The following is a 21,267-nucleotide window of genomic DNA, read 5'->3' on the forward strand; positions in this document are numbered from 1 at the left end:
ATGAGATTGAATGGAATATCTTTGGACCCCTAAAATCAGGATGAAATCAAAGTAGCAGCTCTAGTCAAGATTAAGTTTGCCAAATTGTGTGAAAAATCAAAATCCAACTGAAAGTGACAGCGGGATCTGTAAGACATTCGTGGAAGCTCATGAGATCCATCAAGGGTCAATTTATTATACTCGCCTATACTTATTATACCCAACTCTTAATCTTTCCATTAGATGAATAAAAATGAAGAATGAAAAATAAGCTATTGCCGACCTGTACGTCATCTTCAAAGATATTTCTCCTCCCCGACCCTGAGGGCAAAAAAAAAATTGCAATCCTGCCCAAATGTTGATCCTAGCTAACTACTCCCTAAACCCCTGTTCAATTAAGGAAAATAAATCTGCCACTGAGCACCTTGATACTAAGTAACGGAGAACTAGAGTGACACAAGCTGGGGCTAAATTTGGAGCAATGGTTCTGTCTGTGATACCCAATCTGTGTGCTGCTGTGTCCAGCAATCGTCAATTCCAACTGTCAACTCTGCCCTCCCTTGGAGCTGCCTTTGACTTGAATGACACTTGCTTATTCAAGCAGGTTTAGCAGAACACAGATAAGTAACCCATGAGTTCTCTGTCTTGCCCCCTATACTGGCCCCTTTTGCCCTGTTGTGCCACATTTCAGCTCGATAGATCGTCTTTGGTGGAACTATTTTTTCCACTTGGTAATGCTATACCTTCATATCCTTGCACTTTGGGAAATGTGCTTGGAAAGTATTTGGAGATTAAATATAGACTATATTGTTACCAGCTCATTTCATATGAAACCACTGCCCAGATGCAAAGTTGTTATGTAATATACAAATATATATGAACCATTACTAAGACTCCTTAGGGCAATGTTATGGAAGTTAACAATTAGTTTACCATGTCTTGAATATATTTACATGCACAAGTATTCTCCATTTACTTTCCCTTGCACAGAAAGTAAAGTACAGAGGCCTTTTCAGTCAATGCCCTTTGATGTTTACCATTAAATCAGCCCTGGCCTGCCAGCAATCAAACATCAGGGGGAAAGACTTGTGATGAGTGAGTTAAGGGCATATCTAGGCACCCAATAGACCCTTAATGATACCCATCCGTAAGGAATATTTCTGTGTATTTGAATTCATGCTCATGGAGGGAAGCTGCCATATTGTTAGAAATGATGGTGCTCTCCATGAGGCTTTCAAGGAGAACCATTGCAGTGAAAACACCCCATGGTTCACATTGCTAACCATTCAAGAGTACAGCAGGCACTCTTCCTATGGCAGATGCTGGCATAGTCATGCTGGAACAACTTAGGAACACCATACCTGCAAGCTCTCTGATGCTATAAGCATGGGAAAACACCTTTAACATGGCCTTTGGGTTCCAAGCTATGCTACAGACTGCAGATTAGTAACGTAAATCCTGAGAACCAATCATTACAGTATCAGAGCAACTAAGATAGAGAGATCTTACCTGGAAGCTGCAATTTCTGCTTTTTGCCTGGCAATTGCAGCTGCCCTCAACGCTCCTTCAATGGAGCTATCAACCTTCTGCCTGACCTTCGCACTCTTCAGAGGTATTACCCGCTTTTTCATTCCTTTTATGAAAAGATTGTTCCTGTACTTCCCTTCCTCTTTCTTTCCATCTGGAAACGTGGTACAACCGTAGCCATGCCTTAGGTTGTCCAGCCATTCACCTTCATACTTCAGCCCGCTGGATCTTTCACTCACTCCAAAGCCAGATCGTTTGTCGTTCTTCCACTCTCCCATGTAGACTTCAGTGGTGGTTGCATCAATATCTGACTCAACTGGTGGAAACTCTTCTGATTCAGTGCCATCCCCAAAGCTCACGGTAGAGTTGGCATCACTTGCAGCTGAACTCACCCCACTTTCACTTTTCAAGAAGCTCAGCTTGCTCCTCTGAGAGGAAAGAGAAGTCTTTGAATCTGATTTTTTAAGCTTACCCAATAGTGATCCTCTTCGGAAAAGGCCCTTCTTCTGGCCCTTGACAGATTCAGTGTCAGCATAGAGGGAGAGTGCAAAGCCCCCTCGATTGATGGTGGGAGCTACAATATGATCTGGAGAAACAGATATGTTGTCATGTTGTACTAGTGCCCCATTGCTGTGCTCGCTACGTAGAGATGTCAAGGAGGTGCGCAAAGGTGATCGAACCACTGCTGCCATTCCATAGGGAACACTCTGTCGAACACCACATCCATGTCGCATGCCATTTGTGAATTGTCCCTGGTATGTTCCTAAAAAGTACAAAATGAATACAGATTTAAAAATATATATACAGTATTTATGCATGCACAACTACTTCTATTTAGTGCAGAAGAGTAACTACAACAGAAGCAGACCCTGTGGTTGCAGGGAGGACCCGAGTGTAGATGGCCCAATGGGGTCCTAAATAATGAGCAATTTCCATAAATCTTAGAATATAGAATAGGTCAATTTACCACTGTTTAGGGACCCTAAATTGAATTTACTCTGGCTCATTAACATCTAGTTATGCCACTGGTTTAGTGTGAATGTATGAGTTGGTGTCGGCTTGGTTTGCCAGGCATTGTTTTTCAGGCTTGATGCACACCATTTTTTTGGTGTCCATCTTGGAGGCCAATCACGAACAGCCTTTCATTAAAATAGCCATTAATGTTAAAGAGGCCTACCTTTCCCACCATGTTGCACCCTTTGAAGTGGGAAGCACCTTTCCCACTTGGAGCATTAGAATAGAACCAGTGCCAGGCCAACCCATGTGGCTAATTCAAGCCCTGGAATTCTAAGAACTTAAAACTTAGAACAGAATAGGAACAGCAACAAAATATGTATGAAATGTGTCTCTGTATTAAGGTTCATTAAGCCATCTTGCTTGGGATATTTTCAGCAGTTTCAAATACCATGTTTGCGTGTGGAGAGGGGGTTCCAAAAATAATTATCTTTAATCAAGTCTAAAGTGGAAAAACCTCAGCAGATATAATTACCCTGTAGTGGAATACATCTTCCTTGTATCAGATTCAGAACCAACAAATCTCTCTTTCAATGTTCCAAAAAAAAAAGAAAAAAATATGTTTTCATGCACTAACATAAAAGGTATGTATCTGAGCAAACACCCTAGTGAAATGCATAAAAATTACCTTAGTCCTCACAGGAAATGAACCCTACACTGGAAATTTGGGATTCCCCCTATTAAATAATTTAAATATTTCTGTTCTTAAAGCATCTGAAATATTCCTGTTAGCAAAGAACTGAAAAGTCTTGAGAAAAGTCCCCTTTTTCCCTAGTCACTGTGCCAGCTCTGAGTCTTCTGAGTGTAGCACCTGGCACCATGCCTACTCAACAGACTTGGACAATAGGACAGGGATGATGGATTTCAGACTAAATACTCTTTAAAGTCTTTCCGCTGCCTTAGATTATATGTAATTTTTGGAACAGTTGCATCATATTAAATCAGAATTATCAAACCCTTAACCCAACCTAACCATGTCCTGACCTGATTCATCTGAAGGCCTCTGCAAAGTCCAGACAATTCAAAAGATTTATTTAGATACGGTATTTATTGTAATATTTATCTCATATCTCAATATTGCATTTGTATGCAAGGCAGAAGCAAGTTTGGGGAAGAGGTTCCGAATCATTTCTAAAATGTCCACGTGCATGGAATAGCCTGGTCTATAGTTGGGAATCTAACTTTTTGGTTGAGGAAACGCTATCCTTGTTTGTATTGAAGGAATTTGGGGGGAAATTTTGGTCCAGAATCACTTCTAAAATTACATGAACCATCCAGGTCTGTAGTTGGGAATCTAATGAGTCTACTGCCCTGGCAGTCTTATAAAAGATGGCTGTTGAGCTTCAGCCTTGATGGTATTCCATATTAATGGAAATTTAGGACTGATACTGGGCTTTTTTCCCCCAATCTGGAAATAACAGTGGTGTATCCTCAACCGAAATGCATTTTTTTGTGAATTAAAGGACAAAGAAAATTAATGTTGGAGGTGCCAATTTGTTATGTACCCCGCCCACCAGCAAATTAATTTATTTCATTTTCATAGACATTATGGTCCAGCGCATTTGCAGTATAGTTAAGGTGGAAAATATACTCTACTATGTGCATGCCAAGCCAAGATATTGGTGTAGCACCTAGAAGAAAAGTACCCGGGCCGTCTCTCTCTTGCTTTGGGTAAAATATAAGTCAACGGGTTGCCTAAGAAATTGGTACTACCATGGAATTAGTTTGTTGTACTTTAAACCTCAAAATTATTGGCTAAAAGGTTTGTGAAGATTGTCATTCGTCCAGGTCATGGTATATCTGTAGAAATAAGTCAAATCAACTGGACGTGTTTTTCTTGAAGACGTTTCAACAGTCGTCCAACTGGCTTTCTCAATTTAGAATGATGGCTAAAACAGCTGAATTCGGCTTAATTGAGGAGCGTTTCCTTAAGTTAGAGCGAGAAGGGGTTTTCCATTGACTTTTTTTATCCAAATTGGAGCTGCATCGTATTTCTCCTCACCCGCTGCATTGCACTCTTATGTCTTAGGAAGCTTCTTGTGTTGGAAAACCTGCTTTCAATAGTCAATGTCCTCATTAAATCAAATAGTCCCTTTATTTATAAAGGAACCATACTTTTATTTCAAAACAAGTTTTTTTCGGGGGGGGGGGGTTCTTTTGTGTTCTGGAAGCGAATGTAGAAAATGTAGAAAATGTAGAAAAAAGAACATTCATTTACTAAAAAGTTCCATTCTAGGCCCGAGCTTTGAAACCTATTGAGATCCAACAGCATTTGTTCCAAGCCGTGTATGTTCCGGGCAACCATAGAAAGTTACATTAAAGGGATACTGTCATGGGAAAAAATGTTTTTTTCAAAATCAATCAGTTAATAGTGCTGCTCCAGCAGAATTCTGCACTGAAATTCATTTCTCAAAAGAGCAAACAGATTTTTTTTATATTCAATTTTGAAATCTGACATGGGGCTAGACATATTGTCAGTTTTCCAGCTGCCCCAAGTCATGTGACTTGTGCTCTGATAAACTTCGATCATTCTTTACTGCTGTACTGCAAGTTGGAGTGATATCACCCCCCTCCCTTTTCCCCACAAGCAGCCAAACAAAGGAACAATGGGAAGGTAACCAAATAACAGGTCTCTAACACAAGATAACAGCTGCCTGGTAGATCTAAGAACAACACTTAATAGTAAAAACCCATGTCCCACTGAGACACATTCAGTTACATTGAGAAGGAAAAACAGCAGCCTGCCAGAAAGCATTTCTCTCCTAAAGTGCTGGCTCTTGTCACATGACCAGGGGCAGCTGGGAAATTGACAAAATGTCTAGCCCCATGTCAGATTTCAAAATTGAATATAAAAAAATTTGTTTGCTCTTTTGAAAAATGTATTTCAGTGCAGAATTCTGCTGGATCAGCACTATTAACTAATTAATTTTGAAAAACAATGTTTTTCCCATGACAGTATCTCTTTAAAGTGAAAAATTAGAATAAACAGTCGAAACCCTGTCTCCAGACACTCCGTCCTCCTCTGTCCCTTACTGTAAAACCGAGCCCAATAAACGTTATGGCATTGGAAATGGAAACTGCTTTTCTGCTGAAACGGCAGATTTCCGGCGAATTGATAGCGTGAATAAGCCGCTTGTGATTTGATATCTGTGTTGACTGACTGCAAAGATTAAAGTTCATTTTTATGTCCGTGAATTTGCTATGGCAACACCACTTGTTGCTATGCCTGGCAGACTCTGAATTTATATTCCAAATATGTTGCTTGCAGCAAAAGGAGAAGCTGCTTGGCTGTACAAGTGTGACGAGAATAATAAAAAATATAACATTTTATTGGTCTGACGTTTATTATTTCCCTATGTAAAAGCTATGGAAATATTGGCTAGAATTTAAATTGCAGTTTTTTTAGGACCCCCTCTCCCTATAAAAACTTAGGGAAGATGATCTGTTATTCACAGCTATGTTAAAATTGCCCACTAGTCAGTCATGTGTATTCCAGAAGCAGCTGGGTCTCCTTTGACCAATGTTACAACCGTGTTGCCAAGGGTGGGTGCCTACAGGGGGTCAGGAGCACAATCCAAACAAAAGAGGCAGGAGGACGGGTATTACCAGAAGGGTGTACAGGGCACCATTATCCTGCCTTTAACCCAGTTTGTTGTGCATTAGAAGGGCAGCTGCCTGTGTGTATGGAAAACTGTCAGTCAAAGGAAGGACCATAATGCCCTGCCATAAGCAGCCAATGAAAGGGTTAAAGCGGTAGCAGGACAAGGTAGAAAGCAGGTTGAGCAAAACTGATATAAATTGTTGCTGATGCCATCTGGATCTTCTGACACCATCATGTCCTGTAGATGCCATCTTGTCCTACTGACACTATCTTGTCCTCTTGGTATCATCTTGTCCTACTGACACTATCTTTCCAGTTGATGCCATCTTGTCCTTCTGACACTATTTTGTTCTCTTGGTATCATCTTATCCAACTGACATCATCTCTCCTACTGACACCATCCTGTCCTACTGACACTATCTTGTCCTACTGACACCATCTTGTCTTAATGACACCATCTTGTCCTACAGACACCATCTTGTCCTGCTGACACCATCTTGTCCTACTGACACTATCTTGTCCTCTTGGTATCATCTTGTCCTACTGACACTATCTTTCCTGTTGATTCCATCTTGTCCTACTGACACTATTTTGTCCTCTTGGTATCATCTTATCCAACTGACATCATCTCTCCTACTGACACCATCCTGTCCTACTGACACCATCTTGTCCTACTGACACCATCTTGTCTTAATGACACCATCTTGTCCTACTGACACCATCTTGTCCTACTGACACCATCTTGTCTTAATGACACCATCTTGTCCTACTGACACCATCTTGTCTTAATGACACCATCTTGTCCTACTGACACCATCTTGTCCTACTGACACTATCTTGTCCTACTGACACCATCTTGTCCTACTGACACCATCTTGTCCTACTGACACCATCTTGTCTTAATGACACCATCTTGTCCTACTGACACCATCTTTCCTGTTGATGCCATCTTGTCCTACTGACGCCATCTTGTCCTACTGACACTATCTTGTCCTCTTGATATCATCTTATCCTACTGATAACATCTCTCCTACTGATACTATCTTGTACTACTGAAACCATCTTGTCCTCTTGGTATCATCTAGTCCTATTGACACCATCTTGCCCTGTTGATATCATCTTGCCTTACTTATGCCATGGTGTGCCCACTTGAACCCTCTATAAACACCTCTGGCTGACAAACTGTTGCTATGTTTTTGCCTTATCTTAATAAATTGTTCCAAGCATTAAAAACATAATACAAGAGTGACAACCCCCACACTGCCCTCTCTGCCCCACCTAAAACCAACCACCATTTTTGTCTGATTCAATTCATGTATACAAGCAGCTGTCCATTGTTTGCTGGGGCAGCATTTTAACAGCTCAGATGGGTTACGGCCAAAGTTCAGACATCCATAAATTGTATTAAATCTGGGGACACCAGCCTCTCTCTCCTGACACTGGCCATGTATGCAACAAGTAAGTAATAGACTGATCCCTGGCTTAAATCATGTCCCTTGGCATGGGCACCAGTCCCAGTTCTTACATAACCCAGAGAATTCGGCCTGTGCTGAATACAACTAGCACTAATGTGGAGCAATGTTAAATACCAGCTCCCATTCCCTGACTCCCATTCCAGGTGGGGATCCCTTTTCTCAGTAGGGATTGCTTACATTTTTAAATGTTCAGTAACTTATGGGATATTTTTCTCCAAAGAGTGTCAAAGCGTTAAACAGAGTATAGGAATAAATTGGTACGTTAGAAATACCATACTTATTCGTCTAGATCGGTGGATCAAACTTTTTTCAGTTCAAGTGCCACTTGAAGGTCCAACCTGTTTTTGGGCCCCCTAAAATAAACACAATGATAGGAAAATATTGGTGTCATTCAGGCTTAGTTTCAAGAATATCTTGGGCAACAAATCACTTCAAATATCACCCTAAGTGACCTTCAAGCTGGGCTTTCTGGGCGTATATAGGAGATCAAATGGATATTCTCCCCATCACTCTGCAGAGCAAACAAGGCTAATACTCAACCACACCATGACATGTTGGGGTGTTAAAGCCATCAATAATTTGCCACCCATCCTGTGTCTTGTTACACCTTCAACCAGTTTTCCACAAGTTGCTTGCTGTGAAGTAAATAAAGTGGCCATAGTGTGCTTGTTCAGCTGCCATTTTGGTTCATGGTATAGGAACAAGAACAATAACAGAAAAATCAGGGCTGCATTTGGGGTAAATACTGTATCTATTTGTTGTCCTAGATATTTTCAAAACTATGACTTTTGACTGATTGACACGAGCATTCTCCTATATCTGTATTCATTTCCTGAGCCAAGGGGAACCAGACCAAAGGATTAACCTTCAAGGAGGACCCTAGTCAAAGCTTTGAACTTCAAGGCTGGCCCTGGCCAAGGGCTCTATCTTGTACAAGTGGGCTTGAACTGAAAAAGTTTACCACCCACTGGTTAAGGTATGGTGAAAGCTGTAGTCAAGCAACATCAGGGAGGGTTTTCTAAAAGCAAAAAGTGGAGAACGCATGGATTTACCTCTAGGTGGTTAGTATAGGGCAAATGGTCATCAGTAATAAAAGCCTATAAAAGGCATGAAAGGGAACAGTAATTTCATGAAATTGAAAAGTTTGGTCTAGTAACGCATGACAAGATAGTAGGGATGCACTGAATCAACTATTTTGGATTCAGCTGAACCCCCGAATCCTTCGCGAATATGCAAATTGGGGGTGGGAAGGGCAAAAATTTCTTCCTTGTTTTGTTACACGCACTTTCCCTCCCGCCCCTAATTTGCATATGCAAGTTAGGGTTCGGATTCGGTTCAGCCGGGCAGAAGGAATCAGCCGAATCCAAATGCTGCTGAAAAAGGCCAAATCCTGCCCGAATCCAGATCCGAATCCTGGATTTGGTGCATCCCTACCAGGTAGTCAGGGATTAAAAAAAATGGGGGTACATGGGGGTGGGTACACAGCAAGTGGGTGAAGAGTTAGAGAAAGGATACACAGGAAATGATTGGGTTTTTAAAGGAAAGATAAACAGAAACGGTGGGGAATTTGAGCATGGGAACACTGAAGGGCACGGGGTATTATGTAGCAGCTTTACCGACCAGGTGGGAACCCTTGGAGATGGATGGATGGACAGACAGACAGACAGACAGACAGATAGATAGAGATAGACAGACAGACCGATAGGATAGATAGATAGATAGATAGAGATAGATGATAGATAGAGAGAGAGAGAGAGAGAGAGAGAGAGAGAGAGAGAGAGAGAGAGAGAGAGAGAGAGAGAGAGAGAGAGATAGATAGATAGATAGATAGATAGATAGATAGATAGATAGATAGATAGATAGATAGATAGATATGATAGACAGACAGACAGACAGACAGACAGACAGCCAGACAGACAGACAGACAGACAGACAGACGGATAGACGGATAGACGGATAGATAGATAGATAGATAGATAGATAGATAGATAGATAGATAGATAGATAGATAGATAGATAGATAGATAGATGGATAGATAGATAGATAGATAGATAGATGGATAGATGATAGATAGATAGATAGATAGATAGATAGATAGATAGATAGATAGATAGATGGATAGATAGATGATAGATCTACTACATTTAATGAAGTTATTAAACATGTTATTATGGCAGGACAGTTCTACAACCTCTCATTGTACATGAGGAACTCCTTACCACCATCAGCATAGGTCTCCGTCCCATATCCGTCTTGTAGGCCGTTGTTCCACGTCCCCTCATACTTTGCTCCACTGCTCATGCTCTGCCTTACTCCATACCGTCCCTTGAAGCCATGAGTCCATTCACCTTTATACACCCAGTGTCCTTTGGTTTCGATCCCCAGTCCATGCCTTTTACCTTGAGACCAGTATCCTTCAAACATGTTCCCGCTGGGCCAGGTGTAAATCCCAACAACCTCAAAGCCATAATTCCAGGAACCAGAATATTCCCCTTGGCCTTTCGGACCAGTACAGATCCCGTGCCCGTGGGCTTTGCCGCCTTCCCACCCACCGCAGTAGGCTCCTCCATCGTCGAAATCAAATCTCCCTCCACTCATTCTAACGCCAATTTCTTCAAACAAGCGGCAAATTATTCTTTTTTTTTTTTTCTTTTTCAGATAAATTAGAACATGAAAATTCTTCTCTTTACTCCACCTTCCCTGGGAGTTAAAAAAAAAATTGCTGCTCAATGGAGAAAAAAAACCAAAACAGTGATATATTAGGGGAGAATATAATTATAATAAATATTTAAACCTCTCAATGTTTCACATAAATGACTTGGCATGGAAAAAAATATATTAATGTTACGAGTTTGGCGTGACACCCTCAGAATTTCATCATCAGTGGGGTTTGTTTTTTTTCGTAATTATTTTTTTCTGGATTTAATAAGAAAAAAAAAGCAAATCATTTAATGAAGGATTCCTGGGGGACGGTTTAGAGATGTCCCATGAAGGAAAAAAGTAAAAAAAGCTGAATCCCGGAGAGAGTGAGTTTGGGCTGTTTTGGTTTCTTCTTCTTCTTTAGTTTACGTTGTATCAGAGAGAGAAGAGGGGTTAATTTTCTCTGCGGCCCTTCCATGCATTACTCTGCTTTTCCTTCTCATGGTTCCATGCTGGTATTTTGGATAAAAACCTTCCCTACAAGAAGCCTTTCTTTGCCCCCTCCAGCAGAACACAACCGTCCCCCAGTGAGGCTGTGAAGGCAGGAGCTGTGTGAATGTTAAAACAGACCTAACAAGGCTATCGGATCCCAGCTGTTCCAAAAATAAAGTCCAATCCAAACACTCCTCTCCAGGCTACTTCTCAGAGCAGCTATAAAAAAAAATCCCTCTGAACTAGTGGAGGGACAGACTGGGAATGAACAGGGGACTTAAAATAGAGCTCGTGGCTGATCGGGGGATCCGAAAACTGCAATATAAATATAAAATGATTCCGCCATTGGAATCGTTCTTTACATTTATCAAAGGTCGAATTTTGAATTCATGGGAGTTTTTTTTTTTTTAAAACTTCCTTAAATTCGAATATACTCGAAATTCGACTGGGAGGTTATTAAAGAAAAAATGTAAATAGCTAAAACACGGACGAATTTTATCGAATTTGATTCTCCGAAAAAAAAAAAATGTCAGGAAGGCTACAAACATCTTCGTATTGGTCAATGGTCCCGTTGACTTGAATGAATCAGGCAGGTTTTAGGTGGAGAATAGTCGAATTAGAATTCGAAAAAGGGCCAGAGTTTGATAAATCTCGGAAATCTAATTCGAAGTCGAGTTTGAATATTTCCCAAGCCGAATTTGACAGTTTTGACCATAAAAAATAAAAAAAATAAAAAATTCGTATTTTCAGTTCGACCCTTAGGGGCATATTTATCAAGGGTCGAATTTCGAATTTGAAAAACTTCGAAATTCGAATTCAAAAAGACCAACCGAAATTAAGTGGAAGTTTTTTTTTTTTTGGCCGAATAGGTCCGTTTTCAACCGAATAGGTCTGTATTTGGCCGAATTCAAATCGCACGAATCAAAGTAATAGCGCATTCGATCGAATTCGATTTTTTTCCCAAAAAAAACTTACAGTTTTCAAAGTCCACCAATTGACTCCAAGTAGGCTCTAGAAGGTCCCGCATAGGCTAAAACAGCAATTCGGCATGTTTTAGATGGCGAATGGTCGAAGTCGAATTTTTTTAAAAAAACCGTAAATGATAAATTTCGAACTTTTGAATTCCAATCGAATTTGGACTATTCCCTAGTCGCGGTACACAAAAATAGCTCGAAATTAGATTTTTTTTAATTCGGAAATTTACCTCGACCTTTGATAAATCTGCCCCCTAATGTGTCCGTTTATTGGCTCATGGGGCATTTAGTCCGCTGCTGTCATATAGGGGTGGTTAATAGTCTCCCCCATCCGCCTGTCAACGCTCTTAATCCCAATAAATGGGTAGCGCTTGCCAGGTGGGAGGTGGGTATGATAGTCAGCACACAAGAGGGGTCATTTTCAAAGGGCAGGGCAGGGAGTCTATTGCATGTTTGCCCCCCGGTGGACATACCAAGGGTGAAGGTCTTCTGTTTTCTCCCCATGACTAGAGTGCTGCTGGCCTTTAGCCATTCATGTGGGGCAGGCAAGTAGTCAGTGGTGTTACTAGATATTACTGCATACCTCCCAACTGTCCCGATTTTCACGGGACAGTCCCGATTTCCACGGATCAACTCGTAGTCCCGGGTTTGTTACTGAAATGTCCCGACTTTCTCTTTGATCTCCTGCACTAAACAGCCAGAAAAAGATACAACATTTCTAACTTAACTGCCTTTTTGGCGGAGAGCCCAGAACAGATACTTTTGTAACAGTTTAAGATAAGAAAGTCTCTTGGGAGAACTTAGACTCACAGATTAAAGGGCAATTTACCTTCATTGGCAAAACTGTAATAAAAACCACAGCAATGTGTTCAAACTTTTATAACCTGCCAAATTTTGTAAAATTGACATGGTAATTAGGGGGTGTGGCTATAAAATGGGCATGGTCAGACATATTTTTGTTCGTCTTTACATTTCCAAAATGTTGGGAGGTTACTGGGACCCACTGCAAATTATTTTTCAGGCCCCCAAAATGTCTAGAGGTTCACTTGTTTTACCAATAGTTGTTGAAATTGTATATGAATGAGGGCGTCGTGGGGCCCCTATACCTCCTAAAAAAAAATTACGCAAAATTGACGCCAGCGACAATTCCGACGCCAGCAACATTTGATGCGCATTAGTCAATGGGCATTCGCCAGCAGCGAAACACACAAATTTGCGGCGAATTCGCTCCTGCCGTATAAATTCGCCCATCACTACTAGTTATGGGAAAGTTTGTCCCGTTTTGCCGAAAAACTGCGAAAAACTCGCGAAGCTCATTGAAGTCAATGTCCGAATGCATTCACGTCAATGGGTTTCCGAATCATTTTTTTTGTCGTTTTTTTCCACTGCGAAGTTCCGCAGCAGTTCCGTGAAAACATTCGCAGTGCGGAAATTCGCCGTGAATCCATGCCTGGGAATAAATTCACCCATCACTAGTAACTACAACCCAGGTGCAGAATGCTCGGATAACGGATCTTTCCATAATTTGGATCTTCACACCTTAAGTCTACTAGAAAATCATATAAACATGAAATAAAACCCAATAGGCTGGTTTTGCTTCCAATAAGGATTAATTATATCTTAGTTGGGATCAAGTACAAGCGACTGTTTTATTATTACACAGAAAAAGGAAATTATTTTAAAAATGTTCGATTATTTGATTATAATGGAGTCTATGGGAGACGGCCTTTCCGCAATTCGTAGCTTTCTGGATAATGGGTTTCCGGGTAATGGATCCCATACCTGTATATAGTGCAAACCTACTTCTGTGCGGTGCCATAGACAGTCGCTGTTTATTGGGTCAATGGTCGACAGGTTAATTACTCCAAGGCCCGAAAAAGCCATTGCAGTGGGTTAATTAAAGGGTTCCCTTTGCAGGGATGTCCCTTTAAAAAGTGTGTAATGGAAAGGCTGGAGGGCTGCCTAGATGCCAGCGGATCCCTGTGCTGTTACGGTGTCTGGTTAATGACTCTTGGGAAAACATTGTCGACAGCCAGAGACAACAGTGCAGCTGACAATCAGCTCTGGACTTGCCGGGAAATCAGTGACGTTCCGCATTCTGCTCTCGGCTCAGTGTCACCAGATCACCGGCTGCTCAAGTATTGGCCACTCGCTGGGCTACAAACAGCTGTTACTTCTTTTACACAAATACTCTGCCCTTGCCACCTCGGCTCTTTAAAAGCATTTGCACAATTCACATTCCATTGTTTTCAGTGGAGCTTTTGATGATTCATATTAATGAGTTGGGCTCAGAATGGCCTTTGCTCCGACAGTATTTTAACTGAAAATATTAAACTCACTCAGGTTTTCCTTTTCAACTACAAATGGTGTTTTTGCCATCACCCTGCTATAGTTCCAGGGGTACCCAGGGCACAAATAACCACTCACCCCAAATCTCCCCCTAACTGACCTTCAGACTGGGCCCCCTTAGCTCATAACAAGGTTACAGATATATAGAAACATTGGGGTAACAGTCACCCTATTATAGTTCCAGGGGTACCCAGGGTACAAATAAGCACTCACCCCAAATCTCCCTCTAACTGGCCTTCAGGCTGGGCCCCCCTAGCTCACCCCAAAACAGTCACCCTGCTATAGTTCCAGGGGTACCCAGGGTACAAATAAACACTCACCCCAAATCTCCCCCTAACTGACCTTCAGGCTGGACCCCCTTAGCTCATAACAAGGTTACAGATATATAGAAACATTGGGGTGTCACCCTGCTATAGTTCCAGGGGTACCCAGGGTACAAATAAGCACTCACCCCAAATCTCCCCCTAACTGGCCTTCAGACTGGGCCCCATTAGCTCATAACAAGGTTACAGATATATAGAAACATTGGGGTGTCACCCTACTATAGTTCCAGGGGTACCCAGGGCACAAATAAACACTCACCACAAATCTCCCCCTAACTGACCTTCAGACTGGGCCCCCTTAGCTCATAACAAGGTTACAGTTATATAGAAACATTGGGGTAACAGTCACCCTGCTATAGTTCCAGGGGTACCCAGGGTACAAATAAACACTCACCCCAAATCTCCCCCTAACTGACCTTCAGACTGGGCCCCCTTAGCTCATAACAAGGTTACAGATATATAGAAACATTGGGGTGTCACCCTGCTATAGTTCCAGGGGTACCCAGGAAACGTTCTTTAAAATCGTATTAATCTTTGTTCCAGTCTGATCCTGAGGTTGCTCCGTGCCGATTCGTTTTGCATCAGACTGTTACTAAATCATAGGAGCAGTGAAACCTAAATGAGCCTTTAATATTTATAATGTTCTAAACTTAGGAAGAAGAATGTGCCCATAATAATAAAGTGATAGGATATTTCAGCATTTTAACTTGCATTGCGCTGTTATATCCAAGCAGGAGCCCAGACTATTATTTTTCCTTCATATGTTTTTAACTTGTTAGCAGCAGTTTTCTCTTGCTTTTATCTGATTTTAGGCTCACAATGGACATAAATGTAGAATATGCAGTGGGAATCTCCATTGAGATGGTGCTCTGTATATTGCTCTATTTTTCCATTCCAGTTGTAGCATTGTGGGGGGAAGCAGGAACAGCCCCCCGGGTCCACATTAACCAGAAATGGAACTTATGCTCTTAGTCAGAAAAAAAGTGCTTTCAAATAGCTTTACTGGCAAATAAATCCCATCACAATGTACAATTCAAAATCAGAATATTTGCTGTTAACTGCAAGTGGATTAGGGGCTGTTCCTGCTGAATTGTGCTTAGTACAAGGGAATATCTATGCTGCCATAGTTTTATGGGATCTCTCTGTACAGACTATGAGCAAATTTAGGGGGCTGTTCCTGCTGAATTGTGCTTAGTACAGGGGAATACCTATGCTGCCATAGTTTTATGGGATCTCTCTGTACAGACTATGAGCAAATTTAGGGGACTGTTCCTGCTGAATTGTGCTTAGTACAGGGGAATACCTATGCTGCCATAGTTTTATGGGATCTCTGTGAACAGACTATGAGCAAACTTAGGGACTGTTCCTGCTGAATTGTGCTTAGTACAGGGAATACCTATGCTGCCCTAGTTTTATGGGATCTCTCTGTACAGACTATGAGCAAACTTAGGGGACTGTTCCTGCTGAATTGTGCTTAGTACAGGGGAATACCTATGCTGCCATAGTTTTATGGGATCTCTCTGTTCAGACTATGATCAAACTTAGGGACTGTTCCTGCTGAATTGTGCTTAGTACAGGGGAATACCTAGGCTGCCTGATCTCTCTGTACAGACAATGCACAAACTTAGGGGGCTGTTCCTGCTGAATTGTGCTTAGTACAGGGGAATACCTATGCTGCCATAGTTTTATGGGGGGGCTCACGATTCCAGCTCCCAGGTTTATCTTCATAGGGATCAAATTATTCAGCCAGTGACATCTGATTTAACCCCAGAATGAGAAGATTGCCAGTGAATTCTGGGAGGAAACTAAACGCATTGAGCAGATGTCGGGTTGTGTTGGAGGTGAAACACCTGTTCCCTTTAAAAGCCTTGGGGGCATTTTCCCCTCGATTCTGCTGGTTCAACCCGTTCGTTAATCTACTTGTGAAACAGGAGAGGGGACAGATTACTTCAAAAAGCAAAGGGGAACGTAACGTGACCCTATGTGTTACTGCAGCCTAAATTACTGACTGGATTCCTCTGAGGCCTAAAAGCTTCCAGTCTGAACTGGGCACATCCCATAAACCTGCGGAAATATTGTTAAAATATACAGATATGGGATTTGTTATCCAGAATGCTCAGGACCTGGCGTATACCAGATAACGAATCTTCCCGTAATTTGGATCTTCTTACCTTAAGTCTTCTAGAAAATCATATAAACATGAATTAAACCCAATAGGCTGGTTTTGCCTCCAATAAGGATTAATTATATCTTAGTTGGGATCAAGTACAAGCGACTGTTTTATTATTACACAGAAAAAGGAAATTGTTTTTAAAGATTTGGATTATTTGATTATAGTCTATGGGAGATGGCCTTTCCGTAATTCAGAGCTTTCTGGATATCGGGTTTCCAGATAATGGATCCCATACCTGTATATAAAACTCATACTGCTAAAAAAAAAAAAAAAAAGGCAAGTTACAAAACATGACATTAAAAACAAGGGACATTATTTAAAGACATAACATGGGGAGGCACATTTATTAAATTATCTCCAATATACTTTAATTAAAAAATGTGTACTGTTTTTATAAGAAACCCTTCATTTACTGCTGTGGATAGGAATTGTCAGACGGTCCCTAACTGCTCTGCAGGGAAACAATCATACTTATGTACAGCAGGGGGAGCCCCCGCCTTACTTCCCAGCCATGCAGAACTCAAGCAGCTTTGTTTGTTTCCCTGTAGAGCAGTCGGAGACTGTGTAGAGATTTGTATTGGATTTTATTTTTGCCTTTACATCCCCTTTACTGTTTCCAACTCCAGCTGCAGGGACAAAGATCATGGAGCCAGATTTAAACAGATAAACTGGGATTCTATTTGGAGGATTATTTTGCTGCAGCCACTGGTTCTGCAGAGTTGGAGAAAGTTTGTATTAAACAATACAAAAACTATAAAATCCACATTAGATTACATGACAACACAGGAGCCAGTGCAGTCTGTATATTCTGATTATTAATCAGTCTTGCTGTATCGGCTTCTGGCAGATATTATTTGACTTGTGCGGTTTTGATAATTTATGACGATCCCTAAGCAGCCCAGACCACACTGAGCATGTGCACAGTCTTGGTCTTGCAAAGATAGGCTTGTGGTGCAGTAAGTTCATGTTTATGTTTAGTATACAAAATACAGCATTTCTATCCTTATTCTATGTTAGACTTTACTTCCCCTTTAATACAGATAATTACTACATGGCAGCACAGAAACCAGTGCAATTAGCATCAGAATTGAATAATCAGCAAACCTGTAGCATCAGCTTATATTACAGCCAGGGAAGCTCATTTTCTGCTGGATAATTAGTGACAAGCCCTAAGCTTAGTTTCTCAACAGCCAATCAGAGCCCACTGAGCATGTGAGTGTCACAGACACTTTCCAAGATGGTGACCCCCTGTGACAAGTTTGAAGTCCTGGATCATTGCTGCTATTGACAAGCTGAAACTTTAGCCTCGTGCAATAAGTTCACTATATAAAATATGGCATTTTTAGCCACATTAATTTTTAGGGTTTAATTCTCCTTTAAAGGTGAACCATCCCTTTTAAAAACACCATTCTGTGTAAACAAGCAGCGCCATATAACAGATGATAGATTCATAGTGACGTGCCCTGACCTATAACTTGCGCAAGTGCTTCAGGCAGAACAAGTCTATTAGTCCAGACAAAAAGCAGAATCAGAATATCTTCCAAGAATGTGCTCTTTGATTACTCACAGGCAGAACATGCAACTGAATGATTGAAACCAGATGCACCACAATGCAGCGCAGCGAGGCCTGTCTGGATTTATCAGGACAACTCAGTGAGTAGTTGTATCTAACAAACACACAAAGGTAACACAATAATGAAAAAGTGATCAGTATGGGTCAGTAACTGACGACAACCTAATTATAAAATCCTACGACAAGGCTGAGAGATATATTGAACCCAAGAAACAAGAACAATAACAGGAGCCTCACTGATCAATAGTTTTTTTTTTGGGGGGAGGGGGGCTGCTGGGGTCAGTGACCCTCATTTAAAAACTGTAAAAAGTCGAAGCAAATATATGTTATCTAGTGTGTATCCTGTGCTTGAATGGCTGCCCCCATGGCTACACAGCAGCTTGTTTATATAAACTATAGTAGTACTTATCTGTTATCTACTGTGTATCCTGTGCTTGAATGGCTGCCCCCATGGCTACACAGCAGCTTGTTTATATAAACTATAGTAGTACTTATCTGTTAACTACTGTGTATCCTGTGCGTGAATGGCTGCCCCCATGGCTACACAGCAGCTTGTTTATATAAACTATAGTAGTACTTATCTGTTATCTACTGTGTATCCTGTGCTTGAATGGCTGCCCCCATGGCTACACAGCAGCTTGTTTATATAAATTATAGTAGTACTTATCTGTTATCTACTGTGTATCCTGTGCTTGAATGGCTGCCCCCATGGCTACACAGCAGCTTGTTTATATAAACTATAGTAGTACTTATCTGTTATCTACTGTGTATCCTGTGCTTGAATGACTGCCCCCATGGCTACACAGCAGCTTGTTTATATAAACTATAGTAGTGCTTATCTGTTATCTACTGTGTATCCTGTGCTTGAATGGCTGCCCCCATGGCTACACAGCAGCTTGTTTATATAAACTATAGTAGTACTTATCTGTTATCTACTGTGTATCCTGTGCTTGAATGGCTGCCCCCATGGCTACACAGCAGCTTGTTTATATAAACTATAGTAGTACTTATCTGTTAACTACTGTGTATCCTGTGCGTGAATGGCTGCCCCCATGGCTACACAGCAGCTTGTTTATATAAACTATAGTAGTACTTATCTGTTATCTACTGTGTATCCTGTGCTTGAATGGCTGCCCCCATGGCTACACAGCAGCTTGTTTATATAAATTATAGTAGTACTTATCTGTTATCTACTGTGTATCCTGTGCTTGAATGGCTGCCCCCATGGCTACACAGCAGCTTGTTTATATAAACTATAGTAGTACTTATCTGTTATCTACTGTGTATCCTGTGCTTGAATGACTGCCCCCATGGCTACACAGCAGCTTGTTTATATAAACTATAGTAGTGCTTATCTGTTATCTACTGTGTATCCTGTGCTTGAATGGCTGCCCCCATGGCTACACAGCAGCTTGTTTATATCAACTATTAGAGTTTCTGAAGCAAACACACAAGTTGTACCAGTGCTGCACAACAGTACCATTCTTTGGTGTTATTGTTCCTTTAAGTAGATGGACCACATTTAATTACACCTGCAAGTAAATTTCCCTATGTGATTCCTGCTTTTCAGCACTGCAGCAGCCTTCTTGTAGTTGTCTAGCAGAGAGGTTACAGTGGAAGCTTTTACACTGTAACACAAATCTGGCAGGAAAATAATATTGTTGCACTAGAGTTCCAACATGCTTAGAACTGGAATATGCTGAAGTCTGCTGGGATCTGTAGGCAAGCCGGCCCCTTTAAGACCACTTCATTAAAGGGGAACTAAAATATAAAATAGAATACGGCTAGAAATGCTGTATTTTGTATACGAAACATAAACTTACTGCACCACAAGCCTAATCAAACAAATGATTTATGCTTTCAAAGTTGGCCACAGTGGGTCACCATCTTGTAACTTTGTTATACATCTTTGCAAGACCAAGACTGTGCACATGCTCAGTGTGGTCTGGGCTGCTTAGGGATCGTCATAAATGATCAAAACAGCACAAGTCAAATAATATCTGCCAGAAGCCGATACAGCAAGACTGATTAATAATCAGAATATACAGACTGCACTGCGTCCTGTGTTGTCATGCAATCTAATGTGGATTTTATAGTTTTTGTATTGTTTAATACAAACTTTCTCCAACTCTGCAGAACCAGTGGCTGCAGCAAAATAATCCTCCAAATAGAATCCCAGTTTATTTGTTTAAATCTGGCTCCATGATCTTTGTCCCTGCAGCTGGAGTTGGAAACAGTAAAGGCAGCAATAAATTCCAATACAAATCTCTACACAGTTGCCGACTGCTCTACAGGGAAACAAACAAAGCTGCTTGAGTTCTGCATGGCTGGGAAGTAAGACGGGGGCTCCCACTGCTGTTCATAAGTATGATTGTTTCCCTGCAGAGCAGTTAGGGACCGTCTGACAATTCCTATCCACAGCAGTAAATGAAGGGAGAATTTCACTGCACACAGTCAGGTTTCTTATGGTGCACATTTTTTAATTAACGTTCATTGGAGATAGGATACTTTTTCATTGAAGAAAGTAAAAATGGTATTTTATTTATATGCCTTTACATGCCCTTTAAAGCAATGCTCAGTGTGTGTAGAGTGTCTGTGCTCAGTACAGAATAAAAGCTGCCTGGACATTTCAGTTAAGGTTGATCTTCTATACGAAGCAGAGAAATTCACAGATCAGCCCTTATTTTTATATGCAAAGTTTATTTGGCAAACATGAATCCACTGCATTTGCATTTAACAGACCCAAAACAATTTCATATTCTCGATGCAGGTATGTAGGAAACATTGCTGCCAGCGGGAAAACATTCTTATGTTTTTTAGTCATTGGTTCTCAAAAGCTCCAAATCCTAGTTCTATGTATAGAACAACAGCATGTTTATCTAGCGTGACTAACGATGATGTAACACTGTGAAGAACACAGGCATTCCTATTCAGCGCTCTTATAATACTGCTTGGAAAAAACAATATCATTCCCCCAGTACACGGAGGCCTACGGTAACTACTGCCGACTTCAACAACTAAAATCAGATCCCACCGGGGTGCAAGCTATAGGAAAATCAATCGGGAAACCTTTACGTGATACTGAAACAAACGCCTGCATGCAACCTCCGTCACCAATCAAAGCAAGACATGGGTGAAGATGTCTT

At 41.1% G+C, this 21,267-nt stretch overlaps 1 protein-coding gene across 1 annotated transcript in view; it reads right to left on the bottom strand.

Moving 5' to 3' along the window:
- LOC108702575 (junctophilin-2) overlaps positions 1 to 10,860 on the bottom strand; it is a 33,310-nt gene extending 22,450 nt beyond the window's left edge. The window contains exons 1-2 of the mRNA XM_018238128.2: positions 9,817 to 10,860; positions 1,489 to 2,269 (exon numbers count right to left, since the gene is read on the bottom strand). Of these exons, the coding sequence (XP_018093617.1) occupies positions 1,489 to 2,269; positions 9,817 to 10,195 (1,160 nt within the window). The 5' untranslated portion in view covers positions 10,196 to 10,860. The remainder of the gene's footprint in view (positions 1 to 1,488; positions 2,270 to 9,816) is intronic.
- Positions 10,861 to 21,267: the final 10,407 nt, after the last annotated feature.

Source organism: Xenopus laevis, chromosome 9_10S, assembly GCF_017654675.1.
Source record: "Xenopus laevis strain J_2021 chromosome 9_10S, Xenopus_laevis_v10.1, whole genome shotgun sequence".
Taxonomy (NCBI): Eukaryota; Metazoa; Chordata; class Amphibia; order Anura; family Pipidae; genus Xenopus; species Xenopus laevis.